Source organism: Nycticebus coucang, chromosome 18 (assembly GCF_027406575.1).
Source record: "Nycticebus coucang isolate mNycCou1 chromosome 18, mNycCou1.pri, whole genome shotgun sequence".
In the NCBI taxonomy this organism is placed as follows: Eukaryota; Metazoa; Chordata; class Mammalia; order Primates; family Lorisidae; genus Nycticebus; species Nycticebus coucang.
Window position 1 is genome coordinate 64413708 of NC_069797.1, and position 25543 is coordinate 64439250.

At 43.5% G+C, this 25543-nt stretch overlaps 1 protein-coding gene and 1 pseudogene across 4 annotated transcripts in view; both read right to left on the reverse strand.

Annotated features, from left to right (window-relative positions):
• The window catches only part of TEX2 (testis expressed 2), a 118869-nt gene that overhangs the window by 34729 nt on the left and 58597 nt on the right, over positions 1 to 25543 (reverse strand). For all 4 annotated transcript variants that reach the window (XM_053567669.1, XM_053567666.1, XM_053567667.1 and 1 more), the window contains exons 3-5: positions 13303 to 13503; positions 11231 to 11558; positions 3621 to 3868 (exon numbers count right to left, since the gene is read on the reverse strand). In XM_053567669.1, the coding sequence (XP_053423644.1) occupies positions 3621 to 3868; positions 11231 to 11558; positions 13303 to 13503 (777 nt within the window). The remainder of the gene's footprint in view (positions 1 to 3620; positions 3869 to 11230; positions 11559 to 13302; positions 13504 to 25543) is intronic.
• Positions 4456 to 4546, reverse strand: LOC128571400 (uncharacterized; annotated as a pseudogene).

Sequence of the window (25543 nt, forward strand, 5' to 3'; positions counted from 1 at the left end):
ACCTTGGCCCCCCAGAGGGCTAGGATTACAAGTGTGAGACACTGTGCCCAGGCAGCAATCCTACTTCTAAAACAGCATGCTGAAGACACATCTCCAACAGCATAAAAATACATTCACCAAGTTATTCGTTGCCACACTCCCTGTAATTGCAAAATACTGGAAAGGACCCACATGCCTATATAGGAGAGAGGCTAAAAAACTGTGGAACATCCATAGAATGAAGCTTTTTGCAGCTGTTTAAAAAGAAGATAGGAGTGGGGACTGTATGAACAGATGTGATTTCCAGAATGTATTGGTAAGTAAAAGAAGCAAAGAATAAAGAAAAAAAATCCACAATACACTACCCTTTGAGTAAGACGGAAGGGGAAATGAGAAACACAGAGGAGATAAGCCAGAAACTAAGGAGACTGGTCACTATGGAGCTGAGTGGGAACAGCTCAAAGGGATGGAAGGAACCGGGAGTGGGGGAAGCGAATCTTTTCTGAATATGCCTTTGTATAGCTCTGATTTTTGGAACCATGTTAATGTTTCCTATGCACAAAAATAATAAAATTGAGAAGGATGGAGGGAAAGGTCCTTACTTGCTCAAGTCACAAAATTAATAAGAATCCAGCAAAGAACTGTCTCCACTGACTTGTAAAGGAAAGCATGAAAAGGGATAAAAGTACCCTGTTTCCCCGAAAATAAGACAGTGTCTTATTTTAAGGTATGCTCCCAAAGACGTGCTAGGTCTTATTTTCAGGGAACATCTTATCTTTCCTGTAAGTAGGTCTTATTTTCGGAGGATGTCTTATTTTTGGGGAAACAGGGTAGCAGAGGAACACTGGAGTAGACCCCATTTTCCTAGAATAGTCCAACGATATATTCCACGCCACATGCTCTTCTAGGATTTGCTACCGCCTTGATAAGAGGTGGAATCTATGGCCCTCTCCTTGGACCTGGGGTAGTCTTATAACTTCCTTGACTAACAGAGCATGATGGAAGTGGCAAATTCCATCACGCAACACAACTTCAGCCTGGCTCCTTCTCTGGGGATGATGCCCTGGGAACCAGTCATCAGGTGGAAGGAAGCCCAGGCCACAAGGAAAAGAACTGGGACCCCCTGTCCTCAGCCCCAGCTGAGCTCCAGTCAACAACCAGCATCTGCTTGCCCTCCACATCAGTAAGCCACCTTCGAAGTGGATCTTCCTTCCAACCCCACGTCTGGCCTCGCCAGCTGACCCTGCATGGAGCAGACAAAAACCATCATCTGCTTCTGTCCAAATTGCAGATTTGTGAGGAAAATAAATAATTGTTATTGTTTGAAGCCGCCCCTTTTAGGGTTCTTTGTTCTGCAGCAATAGATAACTGGGACAAACAACTACACCTTACTCAGACCGTCTCCAGTGCAAGACCACCCCGAGAGTCAGGACGCGGCCCACAGTGCTCCAGGCAGGCCAAGTGGACACAAGAGGCCAGCACTACAGTTCACGTGCTTTCTTCAAAGGCCCCTTTCAAAGACAGTTCTCTCTGTTTTTACAGCATCCCGGCTTTCTGGTTTAGTAGCCACAGAAGCTATCAATCATTAAATTAACAAGGGTTGGGTGGGAGATGGTCATGAGGGCTCAAGGATAAGCCAACAAGGATGGACAACACCAGCCAAGGACACTGAGAGAAAAACACCACAGCCTGCGGTCTGGGCGACTCAGACTGGGGGTGATGGGCCTTCTGACCTTAGCAGCCCCCGCTTGGTGACAGACCTGAGTTTCTATTTGTTGTACTGAGTAAATTATCAGGAAAGGATGAAGTCATCCCTTTCTGCTCTGCCTCAGGGAGCCAATAAGTGCAATGTGGTTTTAAAAGATTTTCATCAGACTCAGAAGAGGAAAAAAAGTCTGGTGCTTAAAGGCTAAGTGCCAAGTTGCTAGAAGGAGGTTAGACAAGACAGCAATGTTGGGCAGAGGTGCCGAGTGTGATGTCAGGGACCTCAGTGACCCCAGGACACAACATGCACATATGACACAAACCAAAGAAACAATGCTCCAAAATAGCATTGGTTTTATTGTTTAATTTAGGGAAATCTTACAAAAAGCAAGGATATAATTAGATAATTTTCTTACATTAGTGTACAATTCTCTGCTGAGTTTTTTTGATTCTGATGAGAGTCCAGACAGCTTACAGCCCAGACTTTGGGGGATGAGGTATTCACCAGTAGCAAACAGGACATTTCTAGAGCAGTTTTATATCACCCCACTCTCCCGAGAGGGAGGTCCACTTCCCACTATGGCTGGTAACTTAGGGCAGAGGGCCAGTTCCAGCAAAGGCACACAAGTTTGTTTGCTGGGCAAGTTTGTACAGGGCGGTGCACGGCCTCTTCTACACAGATAAGGACTAACGGGATGAATACAGACTGATGCTGGCTAACAGCACTGAGGCAGGCCCCATATACTTCTATTAGGAACAGAAATAAGGTCACTATAAGAAGTCAAACACTAGGAACTGACATGCAACAGTGGCTGTCTGTCCCAAGAGTGGAGGCTGTGCCTTGAACAGCATGCATGGTAGAGACAGGAGGTCTCAGGTGAAGCTGGGTTTCAGGATGACCCTCCGAACTGGCAGTCACATGCTCCATCACTTAGCACCTGCGTGACTGAGCTACCTAACATCTCTGTGCCTCAGTTTTCCACTTACAAAATAGAATACCATCTAGTTGGGAGGACTGTTCAAGCGTGCAGAGTAATTCTTTTATAGTGTCTAACAGGCCCTGGCATCTAGGAGTCTGTGTGCTTCATCTTGTCACAGACGATCCTAAGTCAATGTCTAGTTACACTTTGGAAAGAATGCTCATGGTAAATCATAGCAGTGGACCCAGCTGGGGAGGCTGAGAATGTGAGAGTCCAATGGGGAATGAGACCTTGATCACCTGTGACCACTCCTACCGATCTCCCAGTTGCTCAGGTCCAAATGCCAGGTGGTACCTCAGCTTCTTCGTGTTCACTCAAGGCAGCAATCAGCCAGCTACTCCTCCCACCCACACCCAGCCTTTCCTCACCCCCTTCACCCTGGCCCACCTCCCACCAACTCTATTATACTGTTCTCTGCTAAGAGCCACTCGTCATTTTATGCAAAGATCAGTCACCACCGCTCCCTGCCCCAAACCCTCCTGGGGCTGGTACAAGGAGGCCCAGCTGACCCTGCAGCTCACTGCCTCCCTCTCTCTTCCTTGCTCACTGCAGATGCACCGGCCTCATTGCTGGTCCTCAAATATTCCACTCACTTGCCTACATCAGCCTGCTCCATGCTCCTCCCACACGTAACAGTAACACGGCAGCTCAAAGGTCACTTCCCTAAAGAGGCCCTCCCTGGCCACCTACCTAAAATAGCAGTTCTGACCACTTTCTATCCTCCCTTACCTAGCCTTATTTTAATTCTTACCAGCACCCAAGGCTTGTTTCTCGGCTGTCTCCCTGAGAAGCTTACAAGCTTCCTGAGGGCAGGGCTCTTCTCTGCCTTATGTGCCACTGTGTGTCCAGGGCCTAGAACAGGGCCTGGCACAAAACAGGCACTCAAAGCTCCTCTGCACGAAGAAATAACTGTGAGTGGCACAGCAGAGGAGCCCTGGTCCCAGCAGCCAGCCTCACCTTTTTCCCAGCCGTGGGGCTGCTCTCCACACTCTGCACTGGGCTCCTCTGGGGGCTTCGGCTTTCCTGGGGGACACACCTGCCCATGTACACGGTGTAGTCTAGAAGCATCTTCTGCCGGACGCTGCCCACCAGCTCCTTCTGCTTCGGCTGTGACATGACCTCCTCCATGCTGCCTTTGCTGCTGCTGCGGCTATGGGTCAGGTGCCCAGAGGGACTGTTGTGTTTGCTGTGTGATGGCAAAAGCCCTGGAGCAAAGAAGTGACGGCTGTTAATGCCATGAAGAAAATGAACACACAGAAACCTGGCTCAGGAGAAAAGCCGATAAGACACTATTGTATGACTATCTAGAAAGATCATTCACCACTCTGAAAAATACCTTTTGCTTATTTATTTATTTATTCATTTATTTATTATTATTATTATTTGAACACAGAGTCTCATTTTGTCACCTGGGGTAGAGTGGCATGGTGTCACAGCTCACAGCAACCTCCAACTCTTGGGCTCAAGTGATCCTCTTGCCTCAGCCTCCCCAGTAGCTGGGACTACAGGCACCCTCCATAATACCGGGCTATTTTTTTCTTTTTTTTTTAGAGCAGGGTCTCTCTTTTGTCCAGGCTGGTCTCAAACTCCTGAGCTCAGGCAATACACCCGCCTCAGCCTCCCAGAGTGCTAGGATTACAGGTGTGAGCCAGCAAAACTGGGCTGTCATTTTTTTTTTTAGATGAAGAGTTGGGAGATAGGGGATGTGAAGCCAGAAGATACCTCAATTGGGTGAGTCACTTTGCTTATTGGAGCCTCAGGTTCTCTACCCAGGAACGTTAGAAAGTGGCACCAAAAGTATGGACCCTTCACAGATGTGCATGTCATCCATGCTAATCTCCGTATAGTTCCAATTTTAGAGTATGTGCTGCCAAAGTGAGCACAATGAGAGGTAATTTTTAGAACACTGTTTATTCCTCTCCAAGATAATTTAGAGTAATGGGAGTAAAGATAGGTACCTTTTTCTTTTTTCCTGGTGATCTTTTAGAATATCAAATACAGGACTGATACACCCCAAGGGGGAGACTTGTGCATGGTATCAAGGACAAATAAGTGGGCAGAAAGCTAATGAATTGTTCATCCACAGCTCACAGCAATTCCAAAAACAGCATCTTTCATTCAACAAATCACTCATAAAGTACTTTTTCAGGGCCAACTCCATGCTAAAAAGAATTAAGACATAATCTCTGCCCTTGAATTCAGATACCTAGACAGATAAATCACAATCTTCTGTAATAAGTGCTGTAACTGCAGTACCAATAAAAGACTCTAAGGACAGAAAGGAGTGGGTGACTGCCTTTGCCCAAGAGAGCAGAAAGCTGCTTACCCCAGGGCTGACTCTCACAGCACCGACATCTGGTCTGTATCTTGAGGAAACAGTTGCCATTTTCCTGGCCCAGGTTGGGGAAGAACATTTCAGATAGAGAAAACAGCAAAAGAAAACAGTAATGACAGGGCACAGTGTGGATAGCAGAGAGAGGCTCAGTGAAGTTCTAAGCAGAGTGCAAGGGGCAGAGGGAGAGGCAATGAGGAAGGGCAGAGTAGCTGGGAACAGTCTGCAAAGGGCCTCAAAAGCAACCCTGGATTTAATATTTACCCTGTCCCACAGGGGCTATAAGCGTGGGAAGTACCTGGTGCTAACAATTCTATTTAGATTATTCCAATGGCCAGCTGAAGGGCAGAGTAGTTAAATCAAATCATTTTGGTTTTGAGAGACTCCAGCCATCTGAAGCACAATTACCCAAAACTTCACAAAGGGGCTTTAAAGCCATTTCTTTCTTTTTTTTTCTTAATTTTTTTTAATAAATCATAATTGTGTACATTAATGTATTATGGGGTACAACGTGCTGATTTTATATACAATTTGGAATGCTTACATCAAACTAGTTAACATAGCCTTCACCTCACTTAATTATTGTGTTAAGACATTTATACTCGACTCTAATTTGACATGTACCCTTGCAATATGCACCATAGGTGAGGTCCCCCTGATGACCCTCCCTCCTCCCAAACCTTCCTCCTCCCCTCCCTTTACCCTCCTCCATCCTAGGCTATAGTTGTGCTTTATCTTTGGTATGAAAGTGTGGATGATTATATATGTGTTTCATAATAGTACTGAGTACGTTGGATACTTTTTCTTCATTCTTGAGATACTTTACTAAGAAGAATTTGAGCCATTTCTTAACTTAAATTTTAGCTAGATAAATTCTGGCATTCGAATACATGTATTTGAGATTTTACATCGTCTAAAATATAAAATTCTTTCATAATCCTTATTATCATCATACCATTTTCATGGTCAGCATTATTTTTTTTTTTTTGGTAGAGACAGAGTTTCACTTTATGGCCCTCAGTAGAGTGCCGTGGCATCACACAGCTCACAGCAACCTCCAACTCCTGGGCTTAAGCGATTCTCCTGCCTCAGCCTCCCGAGTAGCTGGAACTACAGGCGCCCGCCACAACGCCCAGCTATTTTTTTGTTGTTGCAGTTCGGCCGGGGCTGGGTTTGAACCCGCCACCCTTGGTATATGGGGCCGGTGCCTTACCAACTGAGCCACAGGTGCCGCCCGGTCAGCATTATTTTTATTTTATTTTATTTTTTAGAGACAGAGTCTCACTTTGTTGCCCTTGGTAGAGTGCCGTGGTTTCACACAGCTCACAGCAACCTCCAACTCCTGGGCTTAGGCGATTCTCTTGCCTCAGCCTCCCAAGTAGCTGGGACTATAGGCGCCTGCCATAATACCCAGCTATTTTTTTGTTGCAGTTTGGCCGGGGCAGGGTTTGAACCCGCCACCCTCGGTATATGGGGCCGGTGCCCTACCCACTGAGCCACTGGAGCTACCCTCAGCATTATTTTTAAATGTTGGGATAAATGTTATAGCAAAAACATTTTTAAATTAAAATACAGCATAGATGAAAACTAATACAATATGACATCCTAAATTGACTTTTTCTTTTTTTTTTTTTGACAGAGTCTCATTTTGTCACCTTCAGTTGAGTGCCATGGCATCATAGGTCGCAGCAACCTCAAACTCTTGTGCTCCAATGATCCTCTTGCCTTAGTCTTCCAAGTAGCTGGGACTACAAGCACCCGTCACAATGCCTGGCTATTTTTAGAGATGGGGTCTTGCTCTGGCTCAGGCTGATCTAGAACTCCTGAGCTCAGGCAATCCACCCACTTTGGCCTCCCAGAGTCCTAGGATTACAGGCGTGAGCCACTACACCTGACACCTAGATTGGATTTTGGAAGAGAAAAATGAAATTAGTAGAAAACCCAGTGAAATCCAAATAAACTCTACTAGAGGTTAAAAAAAAAAAAAAAAGAACCCAAAAAAATGAAAATAAATAAGGCAGTATGACACCAAGACTTCAAACTAAACTGATCTCATTATGTTGTCATAACTTATTGAGAGGGGCCTTCCTCCTCTCAATGATGTAGGGAAAGGAACAAGACCCTATTCTAGGCTTGGCTAGTGCTTGCTGCCCACAGAACAGCCTCTTCATGCCACCATCACCTTCCTCCTGCAAGGTGGGACAAGACACAGGAATCATCACTGCTCTGTGGGTCTCATGGACAACAGCCCTTGATAACATCAAGGACCTTCCTGTGCATTTTAACAAGATCCCTCAAACACTCAAGTTTGAGAAGCACAATCTGGGTTGCTAGAGTATGATTTTGGTGGTGGCATTTCTGAGAGAACAGGGACAGGTCGTAGAGCAGGAAGACTTCTATATTCTTGGTCCTGACAGATGAAACCAGCCTTGGAGAATGGGCACCAGTCACACCTTCATAGCTGATGCCAAGCCATCTGCACACAGTCATTGACTCAGAAATAGGTTTTATATTGTTTGTTTTTTTGAGACACTTTTTTATTGTTTTTTGGGGGGGACAGAGCCTCAAGCTCTTGCCCTGGTGGAGGACCGTGGCATCACAGCTCACAGCAACCTCCAACTCCTGGGCTCAAGCAATTCTCCTGCCTCCGCCTCCCAAGTTGCTGGGACTACAGGTGCCTGCCACAACACCGGCTATTTTTTTTTTTTTTTTTTTTTTGGTTGCAGCCATCATTGTTGTTTGGTGGCCCAGGCTGAATTTGAACCCGCCAGCTCAGGTGTATGTGGCTGGTGCCTTGGCTGCTTGAGCCACAGGTGCCGAGCCTATTGTTTGTTTTTTTGAGACAAAGTCCTATTTTAGAAGTGAAGTCTCGCTCTTGATCAGGCTGGCCTTGAACCTGTGAGCTGAGGCAATCCACCCACCTTAGCCTCCCAGAGTCAGAGATAGTTTTTAAAAATGGCACAATCCCAGCTCGGTGCCCATAGCACAGTGGTTACGGTGCCAACCACATATAGCCACATACACCAAAGCTAACGAGCCCGGCCCAGGCCAGCTAAACTACAATGACAACTGCAACCAAAAATAGCCAGGCGTTGTGGTGGGTGCCTGTAGGCCCAGCTACCCGGGAGGCTGAGGCAAGAGAATCACTTAAGCCCAAGAGTTTGAGATTGCTGTGAGCTGTGACAGCACAGCACACTACCAAAGGTGACATAGTAAGACTCTTAAAAAAAACAAAACAAAACAGCATAATCCTGCTCAATTTGCCTTTGCTACTAGTTTAATCGCATTTATAATGGCTTAAACTTTACATAAATATCTTAGTCCATAGCTTTTAAAGGCAGCCCAGACCAATGGATAAATAAAAAGACATCGGTGGTGTGAGAACATAGCCTTGCTTGATTTAAGTTCAAGCAAGTGACTGAAGGTTTTCCCACATTCTGACTTTGACCATTAGAGGTCTGTTGTGTAGTGAATGGAAGCCTGAGAACTTTTGGCAGAATTTTCAAAAGTGTAAATTCATTAAAAATAGTCAATGCTTTGGTTAAGTCAAAAAATAACATGTCACTTTTGAAGCTGCTTTAGGTAGCCCCTGAGCACCTAAGGTGGCGTTTCCTGGTGGTCTTACACCCCCCTTCATCCCCCTGGGCTACCTGATTCTGAGCTTCAGTGCTTAGACCAGCAGGCCATTATGTTTCTAACAGAAATACAAGGACAGACGATTAAGTTCGCGAACTCATCCCAAAATAAGTGCTACATACCTCATTGCTGAGTATCACAACGGTCACCTTCAAAGTACTCCCTCTGGGAAGTTATGCACCAATGCCAGCACCTAGATCACCCTTCGAAGCAATTTTGGAATTCAATTTTTGGAATGACCATCAGAGCTGTCATCATTGAGGCCTAACAATTAAGTTCCTGAACTCATCCTAGAAAAAGTGCTTTGAAGGGCAGACTAAGCACTGGCATCAGTGCATAGCTTCCCAAGGGGAGTACTTCAAAGGTGACCACAGTGATACTCAGCAATGAGATATGTAGCACTTTTTCTTTCTTTCTTTTTTTTTTTTGTGAGACAGAGTCTTAAGCTGTTGCCCTGGATAGAGTGTTGTGGCATCCCAGTTCACAGCAACCTCAAACTCCTAGGCCCAAGCGATTCTCTTGCCTCAGCTTCCCAAGTAGCTGGGACTACAGGCACCTGCCACAACGCCCAGCTATTTTTTGGCCCGGGCTGGATTTGAATCTGCCAGCTCCGGTGTGTATGGCTGGCACCCTAGCCGCCTGAGTAACAGGCGCCAAGCCATGTAGCACTTTTTCTAGGATGAGTGTACAAATTTAATTGTCTGACCTTGTACGTACGTATAATGCGAGCCACATACACAAGCCATGTACACAATTTTAAAATTTTCTAATAGCCATGTTAAAAAGGTAAAAAGAAACAAATGAGATTTGAAAATACTGTATTTTATTTAACCCAATATATTTAAAATATTATCATTTTAATAGGTACCCAATATAAAGTCATTAATGAGATATTTTACGTTCTTTTTTAGGACCAAGACTTTGAAATCTGCTGTGCATCTTGTATTTGGAGCACATCTCCATTTGGACGGCCACATTTCAAGTTGTCAAGAGCCATACGGGGCTGGTGCCTAACCAGGAGAGGCAGGCAGCAGCTGGAGCCAAGGAGTTCTTACCTATGTGAATTTTCCTTTATTCAATGTTAGGGTTTGCACTGTGTCCCCCAAAAGATTTGTTGAAGTACTAACCAGTAGTGCCCTAGGATATGGAAATAGGGTCATTATAGGTGTAATTAATTAAAACGAGGTTATACTAGAAGTAGTGTGGGCTCTTAACCCAGTAGGACTGGTATCCTTATGAGAAGAGAGAAGAGACACAGAGACGCACAGAGATAAGGCCATGTGACCGCAGAGGCAGAGCATGGAGTGATGCAGCTGCAAGCCAAGGATCCACGGCCACCACCAGAAGCTAAAAAGAGGCAAGAAAGGATTCTGTGCAGAGTCTCAGAGGGAACATGGCCCTTTAACACCTTGATTTCAGGCTTCTAGCGTCCTGTACTGCGAGAATAAATTTCTGTTGCTTTAAGACACCCAGTTTGTAGAATTTTGTCCCAGCAGCCCTAGGAAATGAATATACCCAGTAATCAACCTATTCATCTTGATTTTTAGTGCTTTAGATATTTCCAAAAGACCCCTTGGATCTCAGTGCTGGGATGGGATGAAAGTTGGTGCTGAACGCTGATATTATGGAAAGTCAGCAAAGGTGCCAGGTTAAGGGCCCAGATCATGTTCCAAGGGAAAGAACTTAAGCATTATGAAGCAACATCTGAGACTCATGTGACCCACACAACTCCACAATCAATACAAAAGCTCTGTTAGAGAAAGCCCCCCGAGTGGCTCCATTCTAGTCTTTGTTCCAGATCCATCTAAGAAAACTTTCCCTAATAACACGCACACCAATCTCATCCTTCTGTGATCTTCTACAATTATTGGTTGTGCCATGCTCATTTTAGCACAGTAGAATATCTGACTCATATGGACCAGATTTAATAAGCACAGCACCTGACAGGCAGGGGTGCTGCTGCTTTTTACTGGTTTCTGTCCCTTACAGCACCATCCCAGCCAGAGGTGAGCAAGGAGGTTATCAATCCAGATGACAGGACCTGACCCCAAGAGTCAGCAGGCTTGAGGACTCTACATTTCTTATTTTTGTTTTTTTTTTTTGGTTTTTGGCCAGGGCTGGGTTTGAACTCGCCACCTCCAGCATATTGGACTGGCACCCTACTCCTTGAGCCACAGGTGCCTCCCTAGGACTCTACATTTCTATGGCAACCATAGGCCTAGAGGACCTGGTGTAGGGTCAGGAAGTCAAGAGTGCCAGCTTGAAGTACCTCCCTGACTCACCTGCCTTCTCAGCACTGTGGTCCTTCTGTTGCTGCTTCTCTTGGGGTCATCTCGTTATATAAAAGTAAAACATAATCCTAGGGAACCAACAGAAGCTAATAAACATATACCTGCAAAGGGATCCACCATTGGTTAAATGATTTGGTACAAAGGGTTGCAGTGATCACCCCAAAAGGTAAATGAGTCATGAGAACATTGTAGAAGGCAGATGGTAATTAATCTAGGATGGGCTTCCTTCCTTCCCGCTTGGGATTCTTTCTCTATTCCCCTTAAAGGCCCTTTAAAAACGCATAAGCATTTAGCACAAATGTCATTACCTGGTTTACTTCCAGAGACACCAGGTGGCTTCTTGATTTCTGACTTCAGCTTAGATGCCAGAATAAAGCTCCTAAACCATTCCTCTTTTTCTCGGCCAGTTCTCCCAAAGAGATAGAGTATCTGATCTCGCTGGCCAGATCTTGTTCCCTCTTGAGAATGGGGTGGCTTCTTAGGGTCCTCGCTTCCCTCAGCTGGTAGCTTCTCTTCCAAAGTCTCATCAGTCTGAGCCTTAGACATAAAGTCATCTTGTCGACCAAGCTCAATACAAATGGGGTACTTTTTATTCCAGATTCGTTTTCGAGCCAAACTTTTAGGTACAAGATAAATCTACAGAGAAAGATAAATGATGATTTACATACTAAAGACTGGCTACATTGTGCATTACTATTATACATAGCACAAATGCAAACTTTACAGAATTTTTGACTAAAATGATGAATGTGAAATAAATTTACTGCCCTGTTTATGACTATAGAAACTAGAATAAATTTTTAGAAATCACTTGTTATTCTTCAGAATCATTTCAGAAAGTAGATGTTTAAGAATTCTGTAAGAGATCACTTCTCGGCCTTTTGGCTAAGATCAAGTGAAGAATTCTGTAAGAGTTACAAATGTCTATAATTTTCAGGTAGCAGAAGCACAGTAATAACATTCAGCTGATTATCAACAACTAAGTTTGGCTATCAACTGAGTTTAATGACTCTGGGTCAAACTTGAGCTGAAAAAAAGCAAGTATCACCCTAGACAGCAAGCTCATGTTAACCTTGAATATCAACCTCAAATAAAGAATAAATTTATACAAAAATCATTTTAAGTACTTCTGTCGTTTGGGGGAAATCTAAAGATCATTCAGATGGGTTACAGGAAGAACAGAGAACCTATAGCATTGAAGAATAAACAATTTACATTTCTCACTCTGTTTTATATACAGAGTATTATATACGTCTGTTTTTATATTATATACAGAGTTTCTATATTATATACAGAGTATATGTAGTTATAGGGTTATAGGAAGAACAGAGAACCTATAGCATTGAAGAATAAACAATTTACACTTCTCACTGTTTTATATACAGAGTATTATATACATCTGTTTTTATATTATATACAGAGTTTCTACATTATTTAGTTTATGTAGTTATTTCATATATCCATAATGTTCACATTTGTAGAGCCTTCAATAGTTAATACCCTAGAACCACCACACATAGCTTTTTCTTTGACTGAAAGAATTAACTTTTTTTTTTTTTGTAGACATGGTTGTTTTGCTATGTTGCCAAATCTGGTCTTGAACTCCTGGCTTCAAATGATCCTCCTGCCTTGGCCTCCTAAAGTGCTAGGATCACTGGCATTAGCCCAGCCAGAATTAACCTGAAAAGCCAAATTCTGAGTACAAGATACCCTCTTTCCTCAAGGTGTGGTCCATGGACTAGCCACATGAGTACCACCTGGGAGCTCATGAAAATGCTGGCAGTCAGGCCCCAAGAGAGCGGCTGAATCAGAATCTGCATTTAACAAGACTTCCAGGTGATCTGTATGCATATTAAAACATAAGAGGTGCTGTCTTAAAGTATACTGATATTTAACCTGTTGCTGACTGGTCATAAGTTACCTGGTAACTTACGGACAGTTTCTGCGTAAAATTGCAAGTCAGCAGTGTGCTGACACAGCAGCTATTCCCTGATTTGCTTCTCCTATCTCAATTCCTAGTTGTCCCAAATTCAGCCTATTTTATTCTTTCTCCCTTCTAATCTCTTAGCTGTTACAATATAGAATCACTTAGCATCTCTACTGTCTTAACACATTACTGACCAGCAATTTTATGAAGAAACTATCCATGTAACCAGGTAACTTGTGACATGTCAGCAATGTGTTAAGAACCAAAAACAATCCAGCTTATTCTTTGTCAACCTTAAATAAATAAACAAACAAACAAATAAGAGGAAAAAGAAAAAGGAAGCAAAACCAAAACCAAAAAACCTTTTCAGGGGAAAAAAGTGCAGTAAAGCGAACAGGATTCCAAATGTTTTTCATTCACCTAAGCTCTCCTTCCAAAATTAGTTGGGCTCACCTTGCTGTCCGAGAGGTCATAGATTTTCTGGCTGATGTAGGTGACCTCCGGCTTAGTTTCATTATAGCTGGCTCTCCTGGATATATTTTTATTGGGCTTTGAAAGTCTTAAGGTTCCACCTTCAAGTCGAACAAAGACTGAATGTGTCAAAGTCGCATGGTAAGTTTCTGGATCATAGTTGTAAATCTCATTCATCCATCCCTGATGAAGAAAACCTCCCATTAGTAAAATTAGAATAAACACAAATCTGATTTAGTGTGAAAATCAGGAGCACTATGGTATTCAGGACACTCAAACCAAACTTGACAATAACACTGGTGTCAACTACATTGACTAGTAGAAGTGGCCGAGATAAGTGCTTCATCAGAAGGATAATCAGGACTGAGGAATAAATTGGATACTTTTTTTTTTTTTTTTTTTGTAGAGACAGAGTCTCACCTTATCGCCCTTGGTAGAGTGCCGTGGCCTCACACAGCTCACAGCAACCTCCAACTCCTGGGCTTAGGCGATTCTCCTGCCTCAGCCTCCTGAGCAGCTGGGACTACAGGCGCCCGCCACAATGCCCGGCTATTTTTTTGTTGCAGTTTGGCCAGGGCTGGGTTTGAACTTGCCACCCTTGGCATATGGGGCCGGCACCCTGCTTACTGAGCCACAGGCGCCGCCCAAATTGGATACATTTTTGATAAATAAAAAATCTGGATTTGGGGGGGAGAATGGGAATGTCCTCTATCCTAAATAAAAGGTTCCTTCTTTTTTTTTTTTTTGCAGTTTTTGGCCCCGGGGCCGGGTTTGAGCCTACCACCTCCGGTATATGGGGCCTGCGTCCTACTCCTTTGAGCCACAGGTGTCACCCAAAAGGTTCCTTCTTTTTTTAAAGCTTATAAGCAAATCAGGAAACTCGAAAGTTTTGTTCATGTGACTGAGCAAGTCTCTTTGCTTAACTTCCCTTGGGGTTGAGTACCCCACTCAGTCCAGCTTTCTTAATTAGCCAAACACACACTCATCCTAGCTTCCTTGCAAACAAACTTCGAAATTTCAGACTATATTAATTGATGTTACCATTCCAGGACCCACCTAACGCTCCATTTCTATCTTACTACAACACGTATCTCATTGAAACCACATAGTAAAGCAGATGACTGTAAACTAGGCATTAAATAAATCATAAATATAATCAATAATATGTCAAAATTCAAAGATATATAAAACTCGAATGAGTAAAGTTGTGTTTCAGATTCCCTCCACCCTTGCAAAATGGACATAAATGTACACTGATTCTTTACAAGAGCAAACATGTTGAAATGTACAACAAAACACACACATTACACACAAGACTAACACAACATAAAACTGTGCTAAAGCTAACCTATAGCTAATCAATCATCATTTAACACTCTGCCTGCCCCTAAGTACTTTTTCAGATAATATGAGTAGTCTATATCTCTTTAAAAGAAATTCTCTGGGAAAATTTTTTTTTTTTTGTAGAGACAGAGTCTCACTTTATGGCCCTCGGTAGAGTGCCATAGCCTCACACAGCTCATAGCAACCTCCAACTCCTGGGCTTAAGCGATTCTCTTGCCTCAGCCTCCCAAGTAGCTGGGACTACAGGCGCCCGCCACAACACCCAGCTATTTTTTGCTAGCAGTTTGGCCGGGGCCGGGTTTGAACCCGCCACCCTCGGTATATGGGGCCGGCGCCTTACCGACTGAGCCACAGGCGCCGCCCTCTCTAGGAAATTTTAATTGACATCTTCCTACTCCTCTCTTTTTATAAATGCCTTTGTAATGAGCAGAGAGATGGTATAGATCACTACGCTGGAGCTGAGATGGCCACACTTTTTAAGGAACAGCCATTTTCACGTTAAGTATTTCAATCTCATACTAAAGTCTTGAACTGAAAGCCTCTGACAATGAAAACTCCTCAGAATTCTTTTATTTATTTGTCCTTTCATTAAGCCATGCATTGAATCTATGTACCAAGTAATGTGTCAGACGTTGATACAGACAGATGTACTGATTGAGGCAGGGTCTCACTCTACTGTCCAGTCTAGAGTGCAGTAGTGTCATCATAGCTCAATGCAACCTCAAACTCCTGGGCTTAAGTGATCCTCCTGCCTAAGCCTCCTGAGGAGCTGAACCTACAAGCTCATGCCACCAGGCCCAGCTGATTTTTCTATTTTTTTGTTGAAACAGGGTCTTCCTCTTATTCAGGCTGGTCTCTCGAACTCCTGGCTTCAAGTAATCTTCCTGCCTTGGCTTCCCAGAGCACTAGGATTACAGGCATGAGCCACTGTGCCTGGTCAGACTCAAAGATGTTTTAAAGGAACAAGATTTTGAGCTAAGGGTGCCCCCAAAACAGTAGAGAAGAATTAGGTCTTTATTCCACCATCCTGCAACTCTACTAGGGTAACAATAAAAGAAAAACTTTGTCACAAAAAGAGTACCTAAGTGTGAAGGGGAAGTAAAAATGGACAAATATACCTGTGTCATAGGAGAAAGGGTGTGAAATTTATGAGCCAATTATACAGCCTTACACACTTCAGTAGACTTTTTTTGCATGAGCTGAGAAGATCTCTTCCTCTTCCCAATGAGTCACTGCCAGGAGCTGTGGAGATTTTTCTTTTTTAAAACTCCTGAGATTGCACTGGTTAATTATCCTTTTTTTTTTTTTTTTTTTTTGAGACAGAGACTATGTCGCTCTAGGTAGAGTGCCATGGCATCACAGCTAACAGCATCCTGAAACTCTTGGGCTTACGCAATTCTCTTGCCTCAGCCTCCCAAGTAGCTGGGACTATAGGCACCTGCCACAACACCCAGCTATTTTTTTGTTGCAGTTGTCATTGTTTACAAAGTTCGAACCTGCCACCTTCAGCGTATGTGGCCAGTGCCCTAACCACTGAGCTATGGGCGCCGAGCCAATTATCTGATTTTTGAACAAGAAAAACTTTCCAATCGCTTTCATTTTGTCTTTCCTAAATCAGAAAATGCAGAATTATACAGGGAGGTGCTATCCAATGGAAATATAATGTGAGCCACAAATGTGAGTTATAGAAATACATATTTATTTACAGACAGAGTCTCATGCTGTTGTCCAGGTTGGAGTGCTGTGGCATCAACCTAGCTCACAGCAATTTCAAATGATTTTAGGCTCAAATGATCCTCCTGCCTCAGCCTCCCGAGTAGCTAGAACTATGGGTGCCCTCCACAACACCCTGCTAATTTTTCTATTTTTAGTAGAGACGGGGTCTCACTCTTGTTCAGGCTGATCTCGAACTCCTGCGCTCAAGCAGTCCACACATCTCGGCCTCCCAGAGTGCTAGGATTATATGTGTAAACCACTGTGCCCAGCTGAAAATATGTAATTTAAAATGCTCTCATAGCCATATGAAGAAAAAAAGCAGATGAAATTAATTTTAATAAGGTATGTTATTTAACCCAACATATCCAAAATATTACTTCGACATGCAATATCAACAATTATTACTGATATTTTACATTCTTTGTTTCATACTGAGTCTTTCAAACCCAGTGCACACTTCACTCTTAGAGCACACCCCAGTTGGAACTAGCTATCCCTCAAATGCCTAACAACCACATGGGGCCAGCAGTTGCTGTTGTATTAGAGACAGCGTAGGGCCAATTCTTGGGTCTAAGCCTTTTGGCCCGGGATGCTTGGCTCAGCCAGAATGGGCAAAATCTTCCTCTTTCTTCTTGGGGACACTTCCAGCAACATGCAGTTAGGAAAGAGGCACCTAACTCAGTCCCTGGTGGTTTCCTGCGGTTTCTTGCGGTTTTACTAGGCACTTCACATAAATGAGAGCCAGTAATCTAAGTCATCTCCAGATGAAAGAGTCTATTGTAGAGGTTTGAAATCCTTTCTAAAAGCTAATCTGCACTATTAAAAACTCAAGAATATTAATAGAAGTAATCTAGGTAAAATGCTTTTTAAAATCTGATAGGTCTATACGAAAGTTAAAAGTCAATTTATGAACAAACTTACATCAAGTTTCTAGCTTTTTCCTTTGACTTCTAGATTTAGAAAATAAGACAAGACACAGGCACACCCTGGGATACAGAGCACTGTATCTGCCCATTTGTTCACAAGACAGACACACTCAGGACAGACCGTCACTATTCTGCCCCACTCTAACAAACTGCTGCTCAATTACTGTTCCTAGGACAATCCTTGCCCCTGGATTAACAAGGGCCACCATTTCCACAGTGCTTTGGGGATTCAGTTTTGAGTCACAAAGCTGGTACCCGATCCAGCAGCCTGAGCTACCTCCTTAGCAGAAAGGCAGCCTCGACAGAGTTTTCGCTGGGCTAATGCCTGTGCCCTCCCACACGACCACAGCTCAGAGGTAAGTATGCAGTTATCCCCCTTTGCCCACAGCTCTGACAGATACAAGTCACCTCTACCACTCACCCAATTCCAGAAATTCCAGAACCACCTGATTCAGAGGAATGTGAAGGAGAGAAGGGAGTTTCAGGACCTACTTTTGCAGTTCAAAAACACAAAGCCCAACTTACTGCTGCAGCTACTGGGAAGCGGAGGTGAGAGGCAAGTTGGGAACACCCAGAGGGGCCCCAAATTCCCTTCCTCCATTTGAGCCTGGCTTTCTCCCTACCCCTGTCTCCCCACCAGCTGCTCCTTTTCATCTTCAGATTTCCTCCTTCCTCAACTACCACAGCCTTGCCTTATGTTAGAAATCTATCAGAAGCTGAAGTCTACAGTCACCAAATAAACACAACCACAAATTGGGATTTGAACTGCATGTCTGTTGTGAACAATCATTTGCTTTCCTCTGTGAGACGCTGCTTCGACCATATCTGGTTACATGATAAGACGCTGGTCAAAACACACATAGCAATTGCCTGCCTTACCAGGACTGCAGAGAGTCTGGCAGACCTGGGTTACCAACTGTGCTCACCTGCTGCAGGCCTCCCTGGTCACGACCTCACACTCCCTGTTCAAGCCAGAATGGTTTTTCTCCATACCAACAGTACTTTATGGAGGTACAGTTTACTTGCACTTAAAAGCAACAGACTTTAAGCACATGGTTTTTTAATGCTAACACTAGTACTCATGACACTAGCTGAGACGTCAGCCCACATTACCATCCAGGTACTGCAGGTGCAGTATCACCTTCTCCCAATTCCCTATGATCCTACAGGGAGGAAAGTGGCAAGAGAAGGGAAGTGATTTTCCTCCCAGGGGCTAGAAACTGGCAAATCTGGGACTTAAACCAAGTGTGTCTGTCTCTGAGGCCAGGCTCCCAGCTCAGCTCTGTGCCACAGCCCTGGCTGCAGTCTGGCTAGGGCCTTATCGCCCCTCAGGTCATGGCAAAGATGACATTCTCCCATTCTGATCACCAAGGCTCAGCCCTCTGTTAACTCTCCTATAACTGCATCTGTGAATTGCCTGGTTTATTTAACTGGGCTACAACCTCTATATGAATGGAGTTCACTCTGTCAATCACAGTTGAAGCAAATGCCTATTGACTGAATACATGCATGAAGCCTAATAATTCAGAGAGTGGTGTGAGGATTAAAGGACATCTATGAAAAGCATGAGTAACCACCCGTGCACCCCTCGTCGCCTGTATGTACAGTGCTAGCTGCGGGAGTAGAGATTAGCAAAGGAACAAGAGCAAGCAAGGAGCTAGAAAGTTACTTTTCAAAGAGAAAAACCAAGTTAAAACTGCACAAAATAACACAGAATGAGAAAATAATCCCAGAAAGAATCTTAAGAATTCAATATTAAAGCTTTTTAGGACAGAAATGGAATTAGCTACTTATCTAGAGCAGGGAGAGGCAGTGTGACTGAACCCAGATTTCCTCCTTCTATTTAAGGCTTTTTCCAGACCATCACAGGCTTTGATAGGAAATGCTGAGAAGATCACAGGAGCTGTGTCCAGGTTGCAGAGTGGCCTTAGGGAGGCTCAAGCCAAAAGGCTGGCCAGGCAGGACTCTCCTCCAGTCCTCTCCGATTGTGTCTCCAAGGTACCCATATCCACCTGAGACCAGGCTGCTCTTGCAGAAAGCAGTTTGCTAGTGCACACCTAATCATCTTGTGATACCATTAATCAGCCAATTTTCCCCCCAGACTTGATCAACTCTCTGGATTCAAGCTGCACATGGAATCTCCAGATCTCAGCAGTCAATTATCAGATGCTGAGACAGCACAGCAACTCCGAGGCCTTCACCCTGTTTCTCATATAGTCAACTGTCCACTGCCTCACTGTTTTTTTTGAGACACAGCATCAAGCTGTCAACCTGGGTAGAGTGCCGTGGCATCACAGATCACAGCAACCTCCAACTCCTGGGCTTAAGCGATTCTCTTGCTTCAGCCTCCCAAGTAGCTGGGACTACAGGCACCCGCCACAAAGCCTGGCTATTTTTTGGTTGCAGTTGTCATTGCTATTTGGCAGGCCCTGGATTCGAACCTGCCAGCTTAGGTGTAGGTGGCTGGCGCCTTAGCCGCTTGAGCCACAGGCGTGGAGCCTGCTCAGCTGTTTTAAAATTTTTTTTTTTTTTTTTTGACAGGGTCTCACTCTATCATCCAGGCTGAAGTACAGTGGCACAATCACAGCTCACTGAAACTTCCAAATCCCAGGCTAAAGCAATCCTCCTGCCTCTGCCTCCTGAGTAGCTGGGACTACCAGCTGGTGGGAAGACAGGGGTAGGGAGAAAGCCAAGCTCAAGTGGAGGAAGGGAATTTGGGGCTCCTATGGATGTTCCCAACTTGCCTCTCATCTCCGCCTCCCAGCTAATTAAAAAAAATTTTTTTTTTTTTTTGTAGAGATGAGGTCTCACTAGGTTGCCCAGACTGGCACCTTAAACTCAAGAAATCCTCCTGTTTCAGCCTCTCAAAATTCTGACATTCCAGGCATGAGGCTATTCTAAAACTCTTAACCCTGAATTTCTTATCAAGAAGAGTATTTTTCCAACTTTATTGGAGACATGGGGCTGGGCATAAAGAGATACAGTACATAATTAGCAACTCATTCCAACAGTTCAAGCAAAAACACTCAAGAGATGCTCTCAACCCACACTAAAGCGACTCAGACAAGCCTTGTTTCTCTCTGAAGCTGGAACTGTTAAGATGGAGACAGTGCATACCACTAAGGACAATGACCCAGTCAGCCAGGCTGCAGCTGTCTGGCCCACAGACTGCTCCTGTGATGGCATTTGTAAAAGGTCAGGGGTTTCTCCTCAACTCTCCGCTGGATTTAAAAAGTCATATACGACTGAAAATACAAACCACAATCTATAAAAGCATCCATTTAATACTTGGAAAGATTAAAAGCTACAATTAACCTTTTGCTAAATAATAGAGTCTGGAAGAACTACTACTGTGCTTACTTTCAGTTACAGTGCCAGTCAGAGTTCAAGGCCACTGCTCTCTTGCTCAGCTTGATGTAGAACTGAGCAGAAAGAAAAAGCGCCTGCCCTCTGGCCTGATGTAGCAACAGGAATTTCTCTATCTTCAGGGTGCCAGGGGCATGGTTTCACCTGCTGTTAACATGGCTGTGCTGGCTTTGGAGTCTGCCTGCCATTCAGATTCTTTGCCTCATTCCTTCACCTACTCTCTCAGGGAAGGAATAAATCTTAACAAGAACAGAGCCAGGACCTGAGCCTGCTGCTGCTGAAAATCATCTCTGAAGCACACAAAAGGTGATTACTCTTCTGTCCCAAAAACTAAAACATAAGCAGGATTTTGTCTTTACCGGGCTTAAGTCCTTTTTGATGTGTTAACAGTTTAGAACTGGAGTCATCAGTTAAAGCACGGTATCACAGATCATGGAGTTTGAGAATATGGCAGGAATAATCCAATAAACTTTACAGAACTTTAGATATAAATTTGATTTTATCCATGAAAGACAAGCAGACCACCTACAGCCCCAGAGCATTCACACTGTGAATGACAGCCTCAAGCAGATAGCCAACATTCAGAAAAAGTGCTGCTCCAAGATACCAGGAAGAACATTAAAAACAAGTCTATTGGGGAAGGAAGCATCAGTACTATCCACCTCCTCCAACTGCCTGCTTCAAGGTCACCTTCACAGTAGTGACACCAGAAGGACTGGAATCAAGGCTAAAGTCACAAACTCTTTTTGGGAAAATGGTCTTTATCCCCAGCTTTCCCATCTTTGGGGGCACCATAGAACACTTTTTAAATTACAATGAAATGTCAGATAGTAATACATTAGGGGATAACATGCACACAAATTAGAAAAAAAAGATCTCAAATAAAGCACTGAAATAACCAAGGTATGAGTTATGTTAATACACGATAAACATTAAATCACATTAACAAGTGTGGAAATTTTAAGATAAAGCAAATAAATTGGCAGCCCCTGAACTTTTCGGATTATACATCTTTATCAATTATAATTTCCTAAATATATACCAAAAAATATACCTTTAGTTACAAATTATATACATGTTCTAATACAAGAAAGTAAACTACAAAAATACAGAGAAAAAAATTAAATGGTTAGCCTTTTGCTAATCATTAGTTTCCACCATGACAGCTTTGTATTATCTTCAAGACCTGACACTTAAGACACACTATTCATACTCTGAGGGAGATCCATTGTTGACGATACAAGATATAAACCCATATTTCAAGTAGTGTCACTGATAATTTCCAAGATTTGGGCTAAGGTCATATGGTCATCTGTATGTTAAATATCAGCAAGGCTTATTTGCTAATAACAGAAACTTTACTATTTTCTTGACAGTGTCTTCAGCAGCTCACTTTGGACACCACTGAAAGAAGCAACAGAATGAAACAATGAGTTAACAGCAGCAGCTTGGGCACCGAGGCAGAAACCATGCACATGCCCTGCAACCTTGTCTGTGGGATACAGCCAGCTGCCTCTTAACAGCTAATTACTGTACAATTAAAAACAGTCTTTGATGTATTCAGTACTTTCCTTATAAGGCAATGAAAGAATATCTAGCATTGATTTTTTTTCACAGTTATTAATCTTACTCTTCTAAAGATCCATAGGGCCCATAGCCTCTTTCCTCATTCCATGGATAATACCTGGAAAAAACCAAAGAGGAATGGCCTTGGAATACCTACCTAGAATTTTTTTTTCTTGAGACAGAGTCTTACTTTGTCATCCTTGGTAGAGTACTGTGGCATCAGCTCACAGCAACCTCAAACTCCTGGACTCAAAGTGATTCTCTTGCCTCAGCCTCCCTCCTGGTAACTGGAACTGTAGGCACCCACCACAACGCCCAGCTAATTTTTAGGGATGGGGTCTCACTCTTGCTCAGGCAATCTACCCATCTCAGCCTCCCAGAGTGCTAGGATGGCAGGTGTGAGCCACTGCGTCCCACCTCTACCTGGAATTTAGGATGCATTTTTAGGAGACCATAAACTGTATTTATATAGACGTAGACTAGAATTACAGTTCAGCCATGCAATAAATTAATGAGTTGAGTGGAAAATTGGCAAAATGTTGATAATTGTTGAAACTGCATAATGGGTACATGGTGGGGGTTTCATTTTACTATTCTCCCTACTTTTCTGTATATCTGAATTTCTAAAGTAAAAAGTTAATAAGCAAAAGTTCAATGAAAGTCATTCTGGGATCACCCAATATCCTTAAGCACACTGTTCCTGAAATTTAGGAAGCACGTTCCTCACTGTTGCCTCTCCAACCAACTGCAAAACACGGGTACTTGCTTCTAAGTGAAGGCAGCCTGCATTGAAACACCTCCCTGGAAAAACTTTTCCAGCAGCAAGGGCCATTGAGAAATAGCCATGTTTGTGAAAGCCATATGTAAAAACTCAGGTACTCCATTACAGGCACAGGATATTTTCAGATAAGCATAATGTAGAAAGAACTGTTTTTCTGCTTTCTGTACTCATACTGAGGTTATAGGAGACGGACTAAAAGCGACAGCTTTTAGCTGTATGTAATGAGGTTGTTTTCTCCTAAAGACTTTCTCACTCTAACTTCTTAAAAGAAAGAATTTCATTAAATTGAGACTAAATTTATAAGTTAGAATTTCTTCCCAAAATTGAAAATACCCTTCCCTATAAAATTATTCTTTTTTTTTTTTGTAGAGACAGTCTCACTGTACCGCCCTGGGGTAGAGTGCCGTGGTGTCACACGGCTCACAGCAACCTCTAACTCTTGCGTTTACGCGATTCTCTTGCCTCAGCCTCCCCAGCAGCTGGGACTACAGGCGCCCGCCACAACGCCCGGCTATTTTTTTGTTGCAGTTTGGCCGGGGCTGGGTTTGAACCCGCCACCCTCGGCATGTGGGACTGGTGCCCTGCTCACTGAGTTCAGTGAGCAGGGCGCCAAAATTATTCTTTTATATATAAGCCCTAAAATTATTCTTTTATATATCAAAACCAAAGCTTGTATTCAAGGAACCTAATTATTTTACAAACTTACCCCTCTAAATATCTAAGTATGATACAATTTAAAGGAAAAGATTCTCCAAAATTCATTTCTCTTAGTCTCTGCAACAGTGTAAATACAATTTTAGTCAACCTTCTACTTCTAGGACTTTTTTTTTTTTGCAGTTTTTTGGCAGGGTTGGGTTTGAAACTACCACCCTTGGTATATGGGTACAGCGCCCTACTCCTTGAACCACAGGTGCCGCCCAGGACTTATCCTTTAAATAGGGACAGATTATCACTCTGGAAACTGACATCCTACTGCTGTGTTCCGTCGCTGTTTTATAAATCTGAGATAAAGAATTTGCTCATAAATATAATTCAAAACTGCATCTGAGTCACACACTCCAACATAAAACCAAGAATCTTACAAAATCTTCAGGAAGCTTTTCATAATAAATATGGAACAGTTAGCCAGAAAGAATGGCTCTGAATTAAATATATTCCTGATCAAGTGACAAAAACTTTCTTCGGGAAGAAGGGCCAATTTGGTTAAGAATGCTCTGCAAACAGCCCAAGGCCAAAACCCTGACTCCAAAGGCTTCCTTCTACCCAGGCCCAAACTCTCTTGTTCCCAGGCATCTAGCTCAACACCCCCTAGGAACTCCAGAGAGCTACCACAGGGGGGGAAGTCACTACTGTGATGCCTGGGCCTCCGTGGCACACAGGAGGCTCTCTGCCTTGACCAAACCTGCCCTGCCCACCACTCTCTCAGTCCTGTGAGCTTCTCCTCACATTTTGGTCTTGGCCATGCACTTTCATCCATTCAACATGTCACTTCCTGCTGACCCAGCACTAAGAACAAGCGGGCTTTGGAGGAGGTCCTAAGAGTTCTTCTGTAGATTTTGTGACAGCAATTTTGCCAGACAGAGTTCTTCCTGCTTATATTCCAGACAGTATAGCTGCTGACATGGGTTCAGAGGGGGAGTCAGTGATGTATCCTGAGGCCTAAACAACCACACACCAGTCTTTGATAATAGCTATAAACTTGGCTGCAAACTGGTCTTTTCAGCTTATCATCCCACATACCCATGACTGCTGCAGTGCCATTTTAAAATATGTATGTTTGCAGTGTGGATGGAATAAGAAAATAGCTCCATTGAAGAACAGAAAAGCTTTACTTTTCTTATCCCTTTCTTCATCATATGAAGTCACGAACAAGAATCGCAGTGCTCCTTGAATTGTCTGTGGAGCCAATAAAGGAGCCCTGCTCTTAGCCTAGCCCAGGTTGGCTCAGAGGTTCAAAACACACGGTCTCCTAAAACGCTCCCTGAGCACCCAGCTCCCTGCCTGACTGGGTCGTGGCTCATGGATGAGTCTACTTAGGAGCAAAGCATGGAGGATCTGTCTCCAGCCTCTGTATTAGAGATCGTGATCACAGGAGGGTGTTATACCTTTGGCCCCCGAGAACTGCATTATCATATCCTCTATAAAAACTAACTGAATAGGACTGGAAGCAGAGAAAACAACTCAAATCAGCTGACTAATTCCCCAAATCCAACTACAGTAGAACCTCCACAGTTGACCACTTCCCTACATTGATCTCTTCCTCAATCGACCTAATTTTCTTAGACCAGACATGGATCACATGTCTGTATCAGTACAGCAGGCCCAGTTCCTTATGTTGACCACCTCCATACGATGACCTCTTTGTTATAATCTCTTGGCTAATATTTTCTATTTTTAGTAGAGATGGGGTTTAACTCTTGCTCAGGCTGGTTTCAAATGCCCAAGCTCAAAGGATCCTCCTACCTTGGCCTCCCAGAGTGCTAGGATTATAGGTGTGACCCACTGCGTCTGGCCTTAAATTTTT